At 36.9% G+C, this 17398-nt stretch overlaps 1 protein-coding gene across 11 annotated transcripts in view; it reads right to left on the bottom strand.

Annotated features, from left to right (window-relative positions):
- Positions 1 to 17398, bottom strand: part of rsh (Rap GTPase activating protein radish) — a 391302-nt gene that overhangs the window by 160742 nt on the left and 213162 nt on the right. For 10 of the 11 annotated variants that reach the window (XR_015536567.1, XM_087353834.1, XM_087353833.1 and 7 more), the window contains 2 exons: positions 12864 to 12893; positions 8510 to 8785 (listed from right to left, as the gene is read on the bottom strand). Coding sequence is in view for 10 of the 11 variants with exons in the window: in XM_087353834.1 (XP_087209960.1) it covers positions 8510 to 8785; positions 12864 to 12893 (306 nt within the window). In the remaining variant the exon portion in view is untranslated. The remainder of the gene's footprint in view (positions 1 to 8509; positions 8786 to 12863; positions 12894 to 17398) is intronic. The other variant, XM_087353839.1, reaches the window with a different exon arrangement.

The following is a 17398-nucleotide window of genomic DNA, read 5'->3' on the forward strand; positions in this document are numbered from 1 at the left end:
AGAATATTGTCTTTCGGAGTATACTTATCGTAACTGTAGCTAGTATAAGATAACAGGGTGAAGGGACACTCTTGTCATCCCTATAAAAGACAGTTCTGAAATGATTTAACGTTAGCCAAGATTTTAGGTTGAGACGTAATATAAAATAAATTATAATAGGCCAAGCCAGTTGAAGTCAGTCACATTTATATGGATTATTATATTTTCTTTGCATAAACGGCGTTCAAAAAATAATGATAGGAGTGTAGTTTGCTCCTCTGTCGGTCCCTGCTTTACATAGAAACGTAAAATAGGAGAATATTTGTATATAGCTATATATAAATGGGAGAATAAGAAATAGATTCCTATTTATACAATATTTTTATTTTCCGTCTATACACAAACTTAAAATAATGTTGTTTAAAATTATTTAAAATTATAACATTCTCAGTAGACACTGCATCTTGTTACATTTTTTGTATCGACGACATGTTTCAATGTGTATTACATCATCATCAGGTCTATAAATTTTAATATATTTTAAAAACTGTTGTACATTTTGCGTCGCGTATATTGATTATTTTAATTTGTTTAATTTTAAGTTTTTTGTCTCTTCCTTTTGATTTTGGAGGTTGTACTTGGATGTTTTATATCTGTAAAATTAATTTTCAAGTCGTGATTTTGGATATTGACATAGGAAATATAATACGTAATACAACGTAATAAAATGTAAATGAATCATAATAAAATGTAGTAAAAGGTAGTAAAATTGATAGACCTGATGATGATGCAATACACATTGAAACATGTCGTCGATACAAAAAATGTAACAAGATGCAGTGTATACTGAGAATGTTATAATTTTAAATAATTTTAAACAACATTATTTTAAGTTTGTGTATAGACGGAAAATAAAAATATTGTATCAATAAAACACAAACATGACGCAATTAAGATATAAAAAAGATTCCTATTTATAGGAATAAAAGCCTGTCACGAGAGAACGCAAAATCCCAGGTGTTAGGCGGACACAGTCGTTCTATTTAAAGAACTCGGCGTAATAAATGATGAAAATCAAGTCAATCATCATCAAATTATCCCCCCCCCCCCCTCCGGCCACCCGAACATCAAACAAAGAGACGTCCAATGAAAAATCACACAATCCACAACTTAAAACAAAATCTTATCTGTGACCGGAAATCATTCTGCATAAGATGTGTGAAACAAAGATCTTCCACGCTCTATCATAGATCTGCAGGTTAATATGTGAAAAAGTGATATAACTCGCACACGAACCCACATATTAGATTATGAAAGAATAAACACGGCCTTGACTGTACAAACAAAGTAAGGTGTTCACATTTTCCACGTATTATTAAAACCCTCGTTCTTCCTAGGGTTCCTTCCACTTGTCTGCTTGGTGTTGCTGTAAGACAGCGTAATTCATAACGTGATACATTACTTATTCACAATCCTTATTATCACATGGTACCGCCACTGTAAATAATAAAACAAGATGTGACATATCACATTTTTCACAAGCCTGAATATTAGATAAGTAAGACTTGTTCTTGCAATGAACTCAAGAAAATCCACAGATTTAACCAGAAACTTGAAGGTAAGAGTTCACTGTTAATGAAGACGTTTAGCGAAGTCCCCGAATTTACCTTCGCATTCGGGGAGGGAGGGTCTCGGGTTCATATCTCTGCCCGAAGACCGGCTATCCTGAAGGAGGTATTTTGTGGTTTTCCTCAGTCCTTCCGGAAAAATAATGCCAGCTTCCTTCCAAATCCTTTCCAATTCTTTATTTATTGATCAGTCTATCATTCGATGCTACATTTTCTGAGCTATAACGGCGTAATTACATTAAAACAATTAAATAAAAATAAATAAAAGAAACAATCTGGACAGAGGACTCCTTAAAATTCAATTCCGGTTGTTAAACCAACCAGAGCCAGACGGTGCATAAGGAGGGCATTGACTGGAAGGCGAATTGTGGTGTCAGATATTTGTAAAGGTCGATACCATATTCATTAATCACCACAGACACTAACCCGTGGCCCAATTAGTGTTGAAACAAGTTATATCTCACGGGAAATATCACTTCTCCGCCATCTGTCTGCGAGTCGCTCAATTAACTGCTGATACAGCTAAATGCCTTTAATTGAGTTTACAGCACACGAATTGATGGAAGGACACACTACGGACAGAAAAGTGTGCTACGCCCTTGGTCTCACGTAAACACAGGTGTGTGAGTCAGCCAGCACGAACGTACGAAGCGTCCGTACAGAACAACAACGCATTGTTCACACAGCGAACGTCATATCAAAAATTGTCAACAATGCCATTCATTGTGATTGAAATCGTGTAAAAAAACCCAGTATTTTCTACAGTGCGAGAAGTATTCAGAAGACATTGTTGCTCTTATTATGACAACAATGAAATGCAGGCTATCGAGAGACAGCACAGGGCACTAGTTAGGGGCATGTCAGTGAATAACTACGTTTCGAAACTAACGCTGGACGTGTTTATGTAAAATACGAAATATTTGGAGATCTTAAGGCACGATTAAGACATTTTTAAAATCTTGAACATCAATAATGCCACATACAAATTTGCAACACCTTCAAGAAGTAGAATTGGATTCCTGACACACAAAAATACTTATCAGAAGAAGATTTATATTTTCTAAATAAAATGGAACTTTCGCCATACTTCTCACTTTGTTTCAAGTACTTATGGAAAGAGCAGTACAAAAGTGGAATAATGAAAACAATAACAACACTTTCCATAGATTAATTAAAGATTAAATTCGTCTAAGCCGTATATGGACACGGGCTGTCCCTAACAGCATCAAAAGGTGACTTGTTTCACGTAAGTTAACAATCAATAAATCCCTTTTATAAGGCAATTTAATAAGTGACACGTAAAATAAAACTGGATTCCATCTTAACTGCTGCGTCCATACGAATGACAATTACGAAAGATTGTGAGTTGAGGGAAATATTTTGATGGTGGCTTCCCCCATTTCTAGCGGTTAGAACGCTGGCCTTGTAATCGGGTTCGATTCCCGGCGGTGCCCGAATTTATAACTTGTGTTGGGCAAGGCCGTGGTCTAGGCAACACGAAGTTTTCCTCCGTGGCATCCCAACAATTACTCCATTCACACACAGAAGAAGGCAATGGCAAACCACTTCTGGATCATCTGCCAAGAACGTATATGAACAGGTCCCAGTCCGAGAAAAGGATTGAAGGATCCTGTTCATATGGACCTGTCGTCAGACAGAACACTAAATAATAATAATAACCAGCGTCAGAACCCCAAAGATAGTGCACTTTTCTTCAATCAGAGTTTTCTTACAAACAGACTGTTGTAAAACCGAAAGAATGTGACACCACAAATTTCACGTCGTTTACGAGAGTGGAAAATGCCACAAGAAAACTTTGCCGACCCCTGACCTACACGGTTTCTAACGTCACAAAAATTTTATAACCCATTTTTCTAGCCTTACAAGAAAAGACAGCTTTATATATCATCATGATAGTGCGTTCGGGCGTTCGTTCATCCGCCCGCAAGATGTCTCCCACTAATAATGTTTGAACCAATAAAATGTTTCTTTTTAAAAATTAAAGGCCATCCGACCATACAAAAATATTTGTGTCTGTTTCAGCTCCTTCCTTCCACCCCCTACCCTTTATTCTTTCGTTCCTCTCCTACCCACATTTATCACTGGTTCTTGGAAGTATTCTACACGTAATCTGTTTTAGATTCAACCACTTTTGTGGCAGAAATATTTCCTCTCTGGCAACACTTTATTCTAATAATGAGATGATAAAGTTGCGTCATATTGTGATAAATATATATTTGTTTAAATCTTGCCAGTCTAATAACAATAAAATTCCTATTAAATATTAAAATATTACTATAATTAACATTTAAATATTTAAAATATATTAAATGATGTTCTCTATCGAAATGTTCGATTTACATTAGAACATCACTTTTTTACACGACATGTTTCAGTTCTAAATGAACCATCTTCAGGTGTATAAAATTATATAAACTCAAATATAATTTCTTAAATGCAAGTTGCATTTCGATATAGAACATCATTTAATATATTTTAAATATTTAAATGTTAATTATAGTAATATTTTAATATTTAATAGGAATTTTATTGTGATTAGACCGACAAGATTTAAACAAAGTTTATTCTAATCAAAACTGGGGAGCCGAACGCACCTTTGATACTTCGCGTAGGTTACATGGACGCATTGCTTTAACACCTGTATACTGCAATAGACTTGCGAAAATTCTATTAACCCACAAAGCAGACCTTGTCTTGTGTCTGATGTAAAGTCCTACGATTACACTTGAAAAGAGAAGGTATTATACATTTTTAATATTATTCCCCTTTCAGCTCCATAATTCTGGTGAAATATATCAACAATTAAAAAGTCTTTTCTCTGAACACGTGCAGAAATATGCTATCATCCCCTTCGTTTGCATAATTCGTATTCAGGGCGGCAGTGGACAGATTGTATTCCAGCTGTTTTATCCCACGTAACTCATAAACACTAAATTATTATTCACAGTTCGTGATTTATGTACCCAGACAGAAGATATAAAGTATTTGGCCTGGAGAAGTACCGATGGTCGACAACAGAGGCGCTCGTGTGTGAAGCCACCCCATTCCATGTTATTAAAAGTCACGTGCATGTAATATCACGGCGAATACAGTTAAAACATGATACAGCAGGGGTTTATACGTAGCGTGAGGAAATCTTTACTCCCACGATTTCTGTTTTACTGAAAAGAGGCCTTTATATACATGACACGGCGCTTACGCAAATCAATAAACAAATCTGATACATAAACTGCGCTACTGATACTTGTCATAAAATAGCATATAGACATTGGAATTTCCCCAGTTTTGATAATAAAATTTGGAGAGGATAAAAGCAGCATGTTATTTTTAGTGTTCTGTCTGACGACAGATCCATATGAACAGGATCCTTCCATCCTTTTCTCGGACTGGGACCTGTTCATATACGTTCTTGGCAGATGATCCAGAAGTGGTTTGCCATTGCCTTCTTCTGTGTGTAAATGGAGTAATTGTTGGGATGCCACGGAGGAAAACTCCGTGTTGCCTAGACCACGGCCTTGCCCAACACAAGTTATAAATTCGGGCACCGCCGGGAATCGAACCCGAGACCCCAGGATTACAAGGCCAGCGTTCTAACCGCTAGACCACCGTGGCCAATAGACATTGGAATTTCCCCAGTTTTGATAATAAAATTTGGAGAGGATAAAAGCAGCATGTACAGAAAATAAATATGGTCTCCGTGTATCTCAAACCAACTCACAACAAGAACGAGACCTTCTGTTAGCGTCTTTGAACCTACTTCTCAACAAACCCTTCCATCGTTACTCTGGGACCAACAACATTTCTTATAATTATCAAAATAAATATATTATTTAAGACCTTGGACTAACAGCAGGCCAACCCACTCTTCATTGAAACTAAATAAAACTTAAATAAAATTAAAAATTTTCCGTAAATTACAAATTGTAAGATTCTGCAAGTCGCAGGCTTGTCTTTTATTCAGCATGACTGTATATAAAAATTGAAAGCGACTATGAAATACATTATTCTGCTACTCTGGGCTTTGTTTCCTTGTCTTTAATTATTTATTTTTAAGGTTATCAAACTAAAGAGGCAGACGCTTCCTCGACAAGCTGAACTCAGGAAGAAAATAAGGACATTCGGGCAAAATGTTACCAGTGAAACCTGAAGATGACAGGCCACATGAGAAACACAGAATTAGAATGGACGATAATATTAAACATAAATTAAATAAACATGGTTCATAAGCATCAATGTTCAATTCAAGGCCAGGAATTTCTTAACTAATCGATTAAATGCTAAGAAATCTGCTTCTTCGTGCAGGTCTAATTACGTATGTCGTTTAGTTAATCAATATTAGATAAATTAGACTTGTAGATAAAAGCGACAAAGGAGAAGAAGACGGGAGGAGTGACAGACGGAGGGAGTCAACAAACTTAGCACGAAACTGGGGTATTCATGTTCGTGGGGAAAACTACAGACAAAATCTGTAATATTTCCAAATTTTAATCTTCTCAAGCATTATTTATTATAACTTGTTCGTACATTCATTTCTTTTGACCTCAAAATTAAAAAAAAAATTGACTGAGATTATTTTAAGACGATTTGACATGAAAAGATCCGAATACATATTGTAATATCGGAATTATCAACGAGATCTGCGTCCGTCACGATTTATCTACGTCACATAAAACCACAAACCAGAGGTCAAATGTGTAGTGACATTCTCGGACAAGCTTCGGCTGTAATTTATACTTCCACTGAACCAACCACGCATTCGTACATCGACTGTTGTCAAATTAATTTTATTGTAAAACGCTGAAGTACAATTTATTTGAAACGGAATTTTACTAGAGTTCAACACGTTTCCGACGTATCATACACGTGTTTATATCAATCGATCTATCATAATCTCGCAGTGTTACACGGCTTGTTATAAACATCTGTGTGAAACATTTTTTTTAATGTTCTATCTGACGACAGGTCCATATGAACAGGATCCTTCCATCCTTTTCTCGGACTGGGACCTGTTCATATACGTTCTTGGCAGATGATCCAGAAGTGGTTTGCCATTGCCTTCTTCTGTGTGTGAATGGGATGCCACGGAGAATCCGGGGAAGCCCCCGGAGGAAAACTCCGTGTTGCCTAGACCACGGCCTTGCCCAACACAAGTTATAAATTTGGGCACCGCCGGGAATCGAACCCGAGACCCCAGGATTACAAGGCCAGCGTTCTAACCGCTATCGGATAAAAATTATGAAAAATGTAATTGATCTGTAATAATACATCATGTTAGCATTATAAGCAAGTCGGGAAGAATATTTAAAAATTAAGACAGAAACAAAGAAAGAAAGGGGAACAAATGCAACGTAGACTATATTTATGAACTTAAGACATTTTAGAGAAATTTATAGAAACGAACATTATAATTTATATTCTCCATACATTACAAAGACGCTCAAATTAAGCACACCGATACAGACGGAACATATGTGGGGAAATGCAAAACGCATTCTCATTTCAGTCCGTAAATATGAAGAGTAGAGATCACCCAGGAAACAATATCGTAAACAGAGGATAATATTAAAGTTGATCTTAAAGAAACAGGGCGGACCCCTCGAAAAGATTCCTTATCCACTGTTAATTTATCGCAAACGTATTAACTTATTTCAATTTCTGTACGAATTGACACGTGGCGTGAGATTATAAAGTTTCCGTATCTCACGCAATTATGCCCGGTTAATTACTGCATCGTTGCACATCGTAATGCATGTCACGACACACTGGATCGCACAGCCGCCAATCGTGTTAGGTGGAAGGAACATTAGATTATACGACACGCAGCCCAAAGCTCTAACTTGGACGAATGAGTGTAAATATGAACGCCGGAAAGAGAATTACAGTCTCGTAAAATTACAGTTTTTAGTTTTTTTACCAATTGGTTACCAGGTATTTAATAATTCAACATAGTAATTCAAAGGACAAACAATATTCATGCTCCGACTCTTAAGTCCTTGTTTAGACGCTTAAGTTCATAGCAACAACTCGACTTTACGAGGCCGGTCCTCACTTATACGCGGTTCGTTTATTTCCGGACCCAGACGAATCTTATTTACAACCTCACATTACATTTTAAGGGCCCCCTTTTTATAGTAACCTCTCAATTATGGATAAATATTACAAGAATTATTTTCCCATTACATTCCCCGACCCAAAATTTGTATAAATTCCTCATATTCCGTGCGCGTCACATGTCTCTCGGTCTAATTTTCAGTTATAAAATTACTTGAATTCTCCATCATCAGGACGTTCTGATGATTGAGGCAGCAAGAACCCCTGAAACGTCGGTAAACTTGCACAAATGACGCAACAACCCAGAAGACAGCCATGTGCATGATTCTTTGTCCGGCAAAAGAGAGAAAATTTATCCGAAATTAGTTCAGTTTCTCTAAATTATTAAAGTTTTTGTTATTTTTAATCCTGATCTGAAAACAAACCAATAAATTACAAGTTTCGAGGTCTATTTAAATAACTGAAACTGCTAAAATTGCCCCCACTAACATGAAATCAGTTTACGGTAAAAAAAAAAAGATTATTAGAAAGTGGCTGGAATATAAACAGTAACTTAATTAAAGCAAAACTTTCTACAACTCGTCACTGACTTCAGGGATATAAAATTTGTTCGAAAAAAAAGTGATTACCAAGTAGATTACCGCGGAAGTGACTTTCCTATATCCTAACATATTTCCTAGAAACTTCATGCTTTTTTACTTTGAATTTCAATCGGGTCTTTAAGTAATCTGTAACTCCGCGAAACGAAATTGAATTACAAAGAACTTTTCCGGAGAAGTACTACGATCCATATCACGTAAACAACTTAAACGAATCCTTCGTTTACTCACCGGAGCAGGCTTGTGGCGGCAATGGGAAAATAAGTGTCGTCGAGCTTTTCCTCCGGGCGACGGCACAGCCCAGACTCTGCGGCTTGAAACTGCGGAGTTGTTGCATAAAATCGGAGCATTCCATGAGCGCCACGTCCGCGAAGTGGAGGTCACACAGGATCTGGTTCTTGAAGCGACGCGCCCTCTTCTGGTTCGGGCCCGTCAGGTTCAGGCCGCAGGAGTTGCAACGCAGACATTCCTCGTGGTAGTGGTTGTTATCGTACAGCGGGGACGGTTCTGCACACAAATCGGACCACAGTCACATCCACAGTCACACATAAACCAAACCGCAACTGACACCAGCCGCCACTGAAATTAACAATTTCTCACGTTTTAGCATAGGAAATATCACTGACATTTCTGACAGATGAACACATGAGTTGCCACTGGCATTTGACATTTCTGATATATCAGCATACGAGCCGCCACTGACATTTTAAATTTCTGACAGATCGGTCGCTTATGACGCCAGGGATCTCGTAAACACGCGCAATTTCTGATACCAGCAACTTCTCGTAAACGACTAACCACTGAAACCAAAACTTTTGACATGGGATATGCTTGTAACACATTTAATCTCTAAGAGGAAAGCCGCTTCCAGCACCAGAAACCTTAAACAGAAGAGTTGTCACTCGCAACGACCGCTGCTGAAAAAGAAGCATGGACAGACATCATCAAACATCATCAAACTCCAAGAGACAGAGACGCCTTCACTGACAAAGAAGCCGCCACGGCAAACAGCCCACATAATATCTTCGATGACAAACAAATAGCTGATAGCTTCTGGGAAACACCGTAATTAGAAATGCCGTAATATTGGCTTTTCCTTCCAGCTGTAATGAACACGGCCATTTCCCTTGAAAAGCTAAAGATTTCCTACAGATTCCAGTTAAATTCAATATGAAACGCGGAAGATTAAGCCAAGTGACTTCTACTAGTCTTCATGAAATATTAATTTACAAAGAAAATATTATTATTTATTCAAAATTTAATTACATAATTATTGTTAATATTTTAATTTTTAAGCTGACATGAACACTTTTATATGCCATTTAAAGAGCATTTATACACGTTACTGGCCAACATTATGACTGAATAATACATTTTAAGTATAGTCATTCAGATGTCTAGGTTTCGAAAGAAATTTAATACGAATTATATTGGATTCAGACAATAAAATATAACATATACATTAAGCTATCGTGGCCTAATTAAAGGCACTGTCCAAGGAATTTGTCTGGAGGGACAGACGTAAATCACGAAAATAATACTTTAGGACACCCGGTCTTTGGGCCCAGATTTGAACCCTTGATCTTCAGAATACAAAACGGGCGTGGTATCCGATCGGATGCAACATTCTGGACACATAGAAAATTTTGCATGTCAGGTTTTAACATATGAAGAATTATAGTGACCAATATTTCTCAGACTTGAGGGTCCCGTATTCCAGGCGAACAGCGCATCGTAAAAAAGTATAAAAAAAAATCCAGAACTCAAAAGAAGTTGGCGGCGAAACTCAGTCGGCGATACTCTATGTTTATTTATTTAACAAACCTCTTTCAACTGGGTACATTGTCTCTTGCATGGTCGGTAGTAAGAACACGTTAATACGCAAATATTGCTGAACACATGGACAGGACATAGAGCAAAGATTGATAACACATAACAATTTGTATTTTGTTTCAGACATTACCTGCCTTTGAGCTATTCAAAGCACAGTTGTGACTTAGGCACATGTACCACACGCTTAAATATCCACTTCGTTTTTTTTCTTTCCAAAATGCGTATTAACAGGTTTCTGAGAACACAGCGATTATTTCCAAAAAACAGCGTTAAGCAACTAATTTTTGTAACGGAGACGGGTGCTGTCATTTTTGAGGTAGGATTAAACGTCTTAAATATTACTTAGACGAATTTAATGTCTCGAAGTGTTAACAATTCAGTCATCAAATATATAATCCTTCCACAGTTTCAATGCATTCTACAGCACATTACCTCCAAGTACACCCCAGTTAAAAATATTCTATTATTATACATTATAATATTATAAATATCAATACTTTACTTTTCGCCACAACCCCATCCTAACATATGCAGATAAACCACTTGGGCTAAGAATTTATAAAAGTATTTTTTTTTTAAGAATAACTAACCTTAAAAACGTGAGTAAAATACAGAGAAATATATTCTCAGCTAATCCTATTTGATCATCGATAATTACTGCAGTGATCATTATTATACGAGGTCTCCGGATGAGAGATGCAACAGTTCCCATGACAAGTGGATTATTTCGTTTTTAAAAAAAGTAACGTAATTCGACTGCCCGTAATTTGATTATAAGAGCTTCAAAATCTGTAATCCTTTACCTCTCAAAACGAACTTTTGGACTTAAAAAAATACACGTCCTTTGTTGTTCCAAACATTATATAAGCCGACTGCAGAGGCGACAATAGTTGAAGCATGTTATCCTCCGTCATTGGCTAGTTTGGTCGAATATCTAAATCCCGAACATACTGCGATTACATGAACATTTTTGGTATCATGATTCCAAATTAATTTTAAAGTTTTCTATGAACCAATCGCCCAGCGACCTAATAAACTTCTTAATAGTTAAAAATGTTCTCATTCAATAGACGAAATACATCGTCATTCAACCAGCCATGTGCCCTTAAATATTTTTAAAAATAATCAGTGCCACCTCATGCCCCTTTGGAACAATTCGTAATATGCCTTTTAACAGGTAAACATTTCTTACATAACATTTATAGCCCATTTATTGTTCCTTGATAACACTAACATAGTTTCGGCGCAAACTTCTTAAGTGGGGGCTCCATTTAATGCAGATCTTAAAGAAATATGCACACTTTTAAAGGTATGTTCAAGATTGTAAAATAACAACATGGCGGAAGAGAGATACGTATCATTATTTAACTTGAAAATTTATGGTTACAACTAAACAAAAAAATTGAACCTAAGCATTTGAAATTTTCTACATAAAACAGACCATAATCATTCCTCAAAAAACATTAATATTATTTAAATGTCAATAATTACATTGATGTTGGTAGTACGAAACATTGTAACGTTACCATATTTGAGAAATTTAATTTAAAAGGGATATCTACGCTATCGTAAATCTTTAAATTATTTTACTGTTATATTCTGGCCATAGAATATATTACGAGAACAATAAAATATCAAGCATCTATGACATAAATACACACTGATAAATATAATCCAAATTAAGACACACAAACTAAAGACGAATATAAGCTGAGTCATGCAGAAGTCTGAGGAATGAAGACTTACAAACCGTCTGAAGGCCAGTTACTGGTACGAGGGCAGGTGTCCAAGACGTGTTAATATGGACACAAAACTGAATTAAATGCGCTGACGTAAGTCTAATTCTCAAAACGGAATAAACATGAACGGTAAGAAACAGGCAGCTAAGTCGTTACTTGTACATAAATTATGCTAAATAGAATACGTAAAGCATACACAACAACTACACAGCACAATCCTACCGCATGCATTGTTTTTTTTTACAGAAAAAGAGGACTACAACGTGCTTTATGCTTCTAGGACTGACTTTCGTATCTAAAAGTAATGAATCAGATTACCGATAAAACAACTGAGAGTAGAACAGGCGAAATGAAGTACTGCTGGAAGGTTGGTAAAAAATGAAATGTACAAATGAGGAAGGATAATAAACTCAGGAACTCTAGAGGAAGCGAAGTCAAAGACATGATTCAGACACTTCTTTCGAAAAATACGTGAACAAATGACAGTCGAATGACAAATCTAGACACGGCGTAGTCGAACAGAAAGTAAGATCAGACTGTGGTCTTCCAGATTGTAAAATCACGTATTCTTGTAGACCGTGATCCAGCATTCAGGAGGGAAATAGTTCCTCCATCCTGAGGGTAGAACAATCCACAAGACCTCAATCCGAACTCTCGTCGCCGTGGAAACATAAAATCTCAGGAAGTGAAATGCTCAGACCTCACAATGATGCGGCAATACACACGTTTTAAGAAAGATATAGATTAAACACAAGGAAACAATTGAATCTTGCTTCATACTTTGTGATACTGAGGAAGGAATACATTAAAACCACGCAGACGTATTTGTGTGGCAAACAATATGCATGAGAACATGTATTAATACAGAAAAAAATGGTCCTATTCCTACACGGGATGAAAAAGCAAAACATAAATTGCGAAGCAAAACATACAAAAGGGGTCACTGCAAACGAAAGAGGTGTAATCAAAACAACGAGACAGAGAAGATTTCCTATTGAAATAAGTCACCATACCTGCTGATAAACACGGTGAAGGCAAGGAAGCTGGGAAGAAATTGAAATACAGAGATTCAGTACTGGAATATATAACGCATGTGGAATGTCAAGTGATACACTGAATTCGTAGTCTTTAGTAGTGCGAGAACCGTATCCAGATCACTATAAAGGCGATTCCTGGAAGACGCATAAGCACAGAGCATAATCGCTCAAATGCTAACGAGACAAGTCTGGAAAATCGTGCTCTCACATTCCAAAAGCGTTCTTCACGCCACATCACGCAGGTCACTTTTGGTCAACAATTTCTTCGACTCCCATTGGTGCGCAATAATTAACTAACCTGGCCGTGTGAGATTCATATTCAAAAAATAAAACCCTAGACAGACAGACATAAGATGCTCTTCGCTCACGCTAGAGCGTGAAGTACTTTAAATTATGATCGTCTGAGTTTCAGGTATATTATGTGAAGATGCAGACAGATTTAAATTTTTCAAGTTTACATTAAAACCTCCCCATACCAGAGAGTTTAGTTGGATGTCCCATACCTTAAGACTACATCACTTCTCCAAAACCATAAATTTTTTAACTTCCACTTAAAAATAAACAGTTTCACACGTTTTGTTACAGGACAACTGAAACATTAAACTTCCTGACACGAAAAAGATACAGTCACTATTAAAAGTCACGATCTCATAAGGATAAGCACCTTATTTTGAACATATTACAACGACGCTGCGAGCTGGGCAGCTAGAATTCCTGCTACTTTGCTAAAATCTCGTTACGTCCATCGGACGTCCTTACTAAGGTCTTTCGTGGGTTTCCTCAGTCCCCCAAGCCTAATGCCGAGATAGTATTATAAGTGAAGCCGCGACGGCGTCCATATGCACTAGAATTTAACCATACGAATGGACGCCATATCCCCGGTATGAGGCAGGACAGCGTCGTAATTATTTGTACTAGGTATGCGTGTCAGGAGCTTTCGACTTTCTAGCAAGTGATAAATTAAAGATAAGGCATCATAATGGCCCAAGAAGGCCTGTTACATTCAGTGATCAATTAAACTGCCACATTTCTATCATAGATAATACACTTACGTGAATATATAAGTTATCCTGACGTATATACGCTATATTCACTCAAATACAGTTAAAATTTCAGTAGGTCTTTGACTTTTAAATGTTTTCTGCTGTTCAGCGATATTATTCAGTGTTCGGCCAAGATGTACAGAAGTACTTAGCGAACTCAAACCAGACACTCACACTGTATCACTGTAAGACCCATTCTAATATTAATATTAAGTAATGAGATATAAAACCTCGTAAAATTAAGTTCCAACTATACAGCCTATACGTAACCGTTGAGAACGTTTTCCGAAATTTAAGCCCAAATCTTAACTATATCTATCACCTGCTTCAAGAACCAATAATTCTGTGTTTTTTCACACGATTCGCAGAATAAACAACGTTCATTTCCTTAACAGCATAAACCAGTTGATCTTTGTAACGGTGAAGTGTTGTGGTTTCTTTGCGGTACGAACTGGATGATTAAATATCTTTTAGACGAGCTTCGGATTGAAAGTGTTAAAACTGATGTCATACGAATGTTTGGCCACTCAATAAATATTAAGGGGGCGTCATACAGAAACACAAAATTCACGGCAAATATATTTAGATACATTTCAGGCTTACTACACACAAAAGCACTTCGGATTTTAAACCGTAGCAGCTTCTAGAGAGTTACCCAGAACTGCGAAACAAAGTAAAACTTTAGCTTGAATATGCGTTTTGCGTGCTTAGCTGACACAACTACTGAATCAAAAACCGACACATATTGGATATATGCGACAGGGCATCATGCTAGTAATATAACATTAATTTTCTCTCTGTCAACAGTGTCCAGTCGCATTACCAACACTTTCATCTGCTCACATGCCAGGCACGTAATTACAAATGTTTACACAAATGCGACAGACGGTACTACACACACACTGTTTCGGAAACCTGGAGGGAGTAGAAATACCGAGCAGCCTAAGCGCGCATAGGATGATAACACTAAGATAGATCTCAAGGACACAGGGCGTAGAACATGGTCTCGATTTATCAGCTTTTGAATAGGGACCAGCGGCGGGCTGTTCTGAACACAGTACCGGACGTTTCAGTTCTCTTAAAAGGAGAAGGCGTCTCGTTAACTGAGGTTTAAAACATTTCTCACGAAGGACCCTACAATTCCTCTATTAAAATCAACTTTCTCGCAGGATGGCAATGAAATCTACTTGAGAGTCACGACAGCCGGTAACCCGTCCCCTAGAATAGGACAGGTGTTCTTTCCAGTTAAGACTGCAACTTGCTCTGTTCGAACAGATGCAAGAAACAGTTACTTAGCAACGGAACACTTCTCACAGCAGTTCTGATGGTCGACTGTAACCATGCACCTGTAGTAGAGAGAAACCGTGGCTAATGATGTTTACTGTAAACTGTATCGCTCATACAGTGTCGAAAATGGCTGAAACGTGTCAAGTCTTACGCATTACATTCACAGTGAACAAAAATTGGTATAATCATGAAGATTCTGAGTTCGTATCCCTTTTCGTCATCGTAACTTTGACACCACAACCCCAGCAAGGTTTCTAAATGAATCGGGGTTCATAGGCCCTCCTATCAGGAAGAGATTTTCCGCTTATGGTACGCAAAATTCATTACATGATCCCCCGATGGTCCATATCCTGATCCATACGAATCCCATAAATGCCTTCAAATCCTGTTTTTTAAGACCACTTTTATAATTTTCTCCCGAATTGTGTCTTTGTTTCAAGTTTTTAAACCAATTTTACAAGCATCTATCGTCGCCTCAATGCATGCTACATGCCTCGACCATGCAATCTTCGTTTATATGATACCCTAATAATATTAATATAATTCATAATAATAACAACACGAAATTTGTTTCCGCATAATACCTACACAGTTCAAAAAGTGACATTACATAAACGAAGAACGAACAAATCAAGTATGCCTATATGAATAACATCCGAAGAACACTGTCATATTTCAAATGTTTTATTACTATTTCAAACAAAATTTTAAACAACTTCTCTAATTTTCATGACTAGCTAACAACAGTGACAACGTCGGAAGTACAGCCAAAAACCACAGGGAGCCTTCACCAAATCACATCCTTTTTAATATTATCATCCCATATCCTTGGCAGATGCTCAGCCAATCTTGACCCCCTATATTTCACTATTAATTTAACAATACGAGTCAAAAGGGGCGAGGCGGTGCAGATGACCTACTGCAAACAAATCGCAATCCAGAAAAAAAAAAATTAAGAGAATTAAAAGTTCCCTTAAAATATCTTCGCTAAGTAAACTCGAGTAAAGTTGGTCATACTGCAATCCAATAAGTAAATATGTGTTAAAATTTAATCATTCAGACTAGAGAAAAAACAGATCATGTAAACAACATTAAAAATTCAGCCCGTACCTCAAAGAAAACACAACACGTCTCAATGATAGCGATCAGTTGGTTGATACTGTTCAGGTAAATAATCAGAGTTTATTCTGATTGTCGTACGAAGACCATACGTACAGTCTCTCGGCAAAATGAAGAATTTCTGAATGTCAGAACAGGTGGTGCATATAATTAATTACCTCTGTGCTTTAAGGAGTTAAACTATCATGGGCTATTTCAATACGTGGCGGTAGCGATGAACGTTAGAAAGAAAGGAAGTGAAGAGGTTATTAGCATGCGTACGCAATGTCGCTGAATAATATCAATAGACAAACAATACCAAAAGGCACTAAGTTGCTCACTGTGCAGACCTAAATTCACTTACTTAAACAGCAATAAATCACAATGAGCAATTTTAATCCTATCCAGATGATACACTAAATCTATCACGATTCTTAAAAAAATAATGTTTGATACATCGATGATAAAAAAATAAATATAGGTTTTCTAACATTTTTCAAATGCGCCTGGCGAAATTTGATCCTACAATTTCGTAAAATACAAACTTACCAAACAAAATGCTGCAATTTCACATGAACGACTTCACTGCGAAATTATTTTGCCTCACTGGGGGGGGGGGGGGGGGGGGCTCCCCTTAAGATTAATTCCAGAGATCCATTTGTTTTAGCCCCTCTCATCCAACATCACACAAAACAATTAACAATCACGACAGCATTGTCAAAATTTCACCTGCCAAAACACTGAATAAAAACACGTTCAATCTACACCGTAACACCTAAACACAAAACACTATTTCGGTTTAAGAACACATGCCAATAATATAGCATCCACTACATACAAACATTCATTAAATACACGTAAAATTTAAAAAAATTATGATATCACAAATTCAGTAAAATTAACACACCTCTCAGTGACAAACATTAACGTATACTTCTGTCTAGTACATGCCCGAAAATAGTTCCGCCTACATTTCTAAAGTAACTAGTTATTACTGGCCGTATGCAAGCTGTAACTTCCGAGATCTTTATATATTGTCACATAAACACACGAGTTCGTGTTAATTACATCAGTATGTTGTGA

This window comes from Zootermopsis nevadensis, unplaced genomic scaffold, assembly GCF_977971745.1.
Source record: "Zootermopsis nevadensis isolate Lab colony 2312 unplaced genomic scaffold, Znev_1.0 Znev_ptg000022l, whole genome shotgun sequence".
In the NCBI taxonomy this organism is placed as follows: Eukaryota; Metazoa; Arthropoda; class Insecta; order Blattodea; family Termopsidae; genus Zootermopsis; species Zootermopsis nevadensis.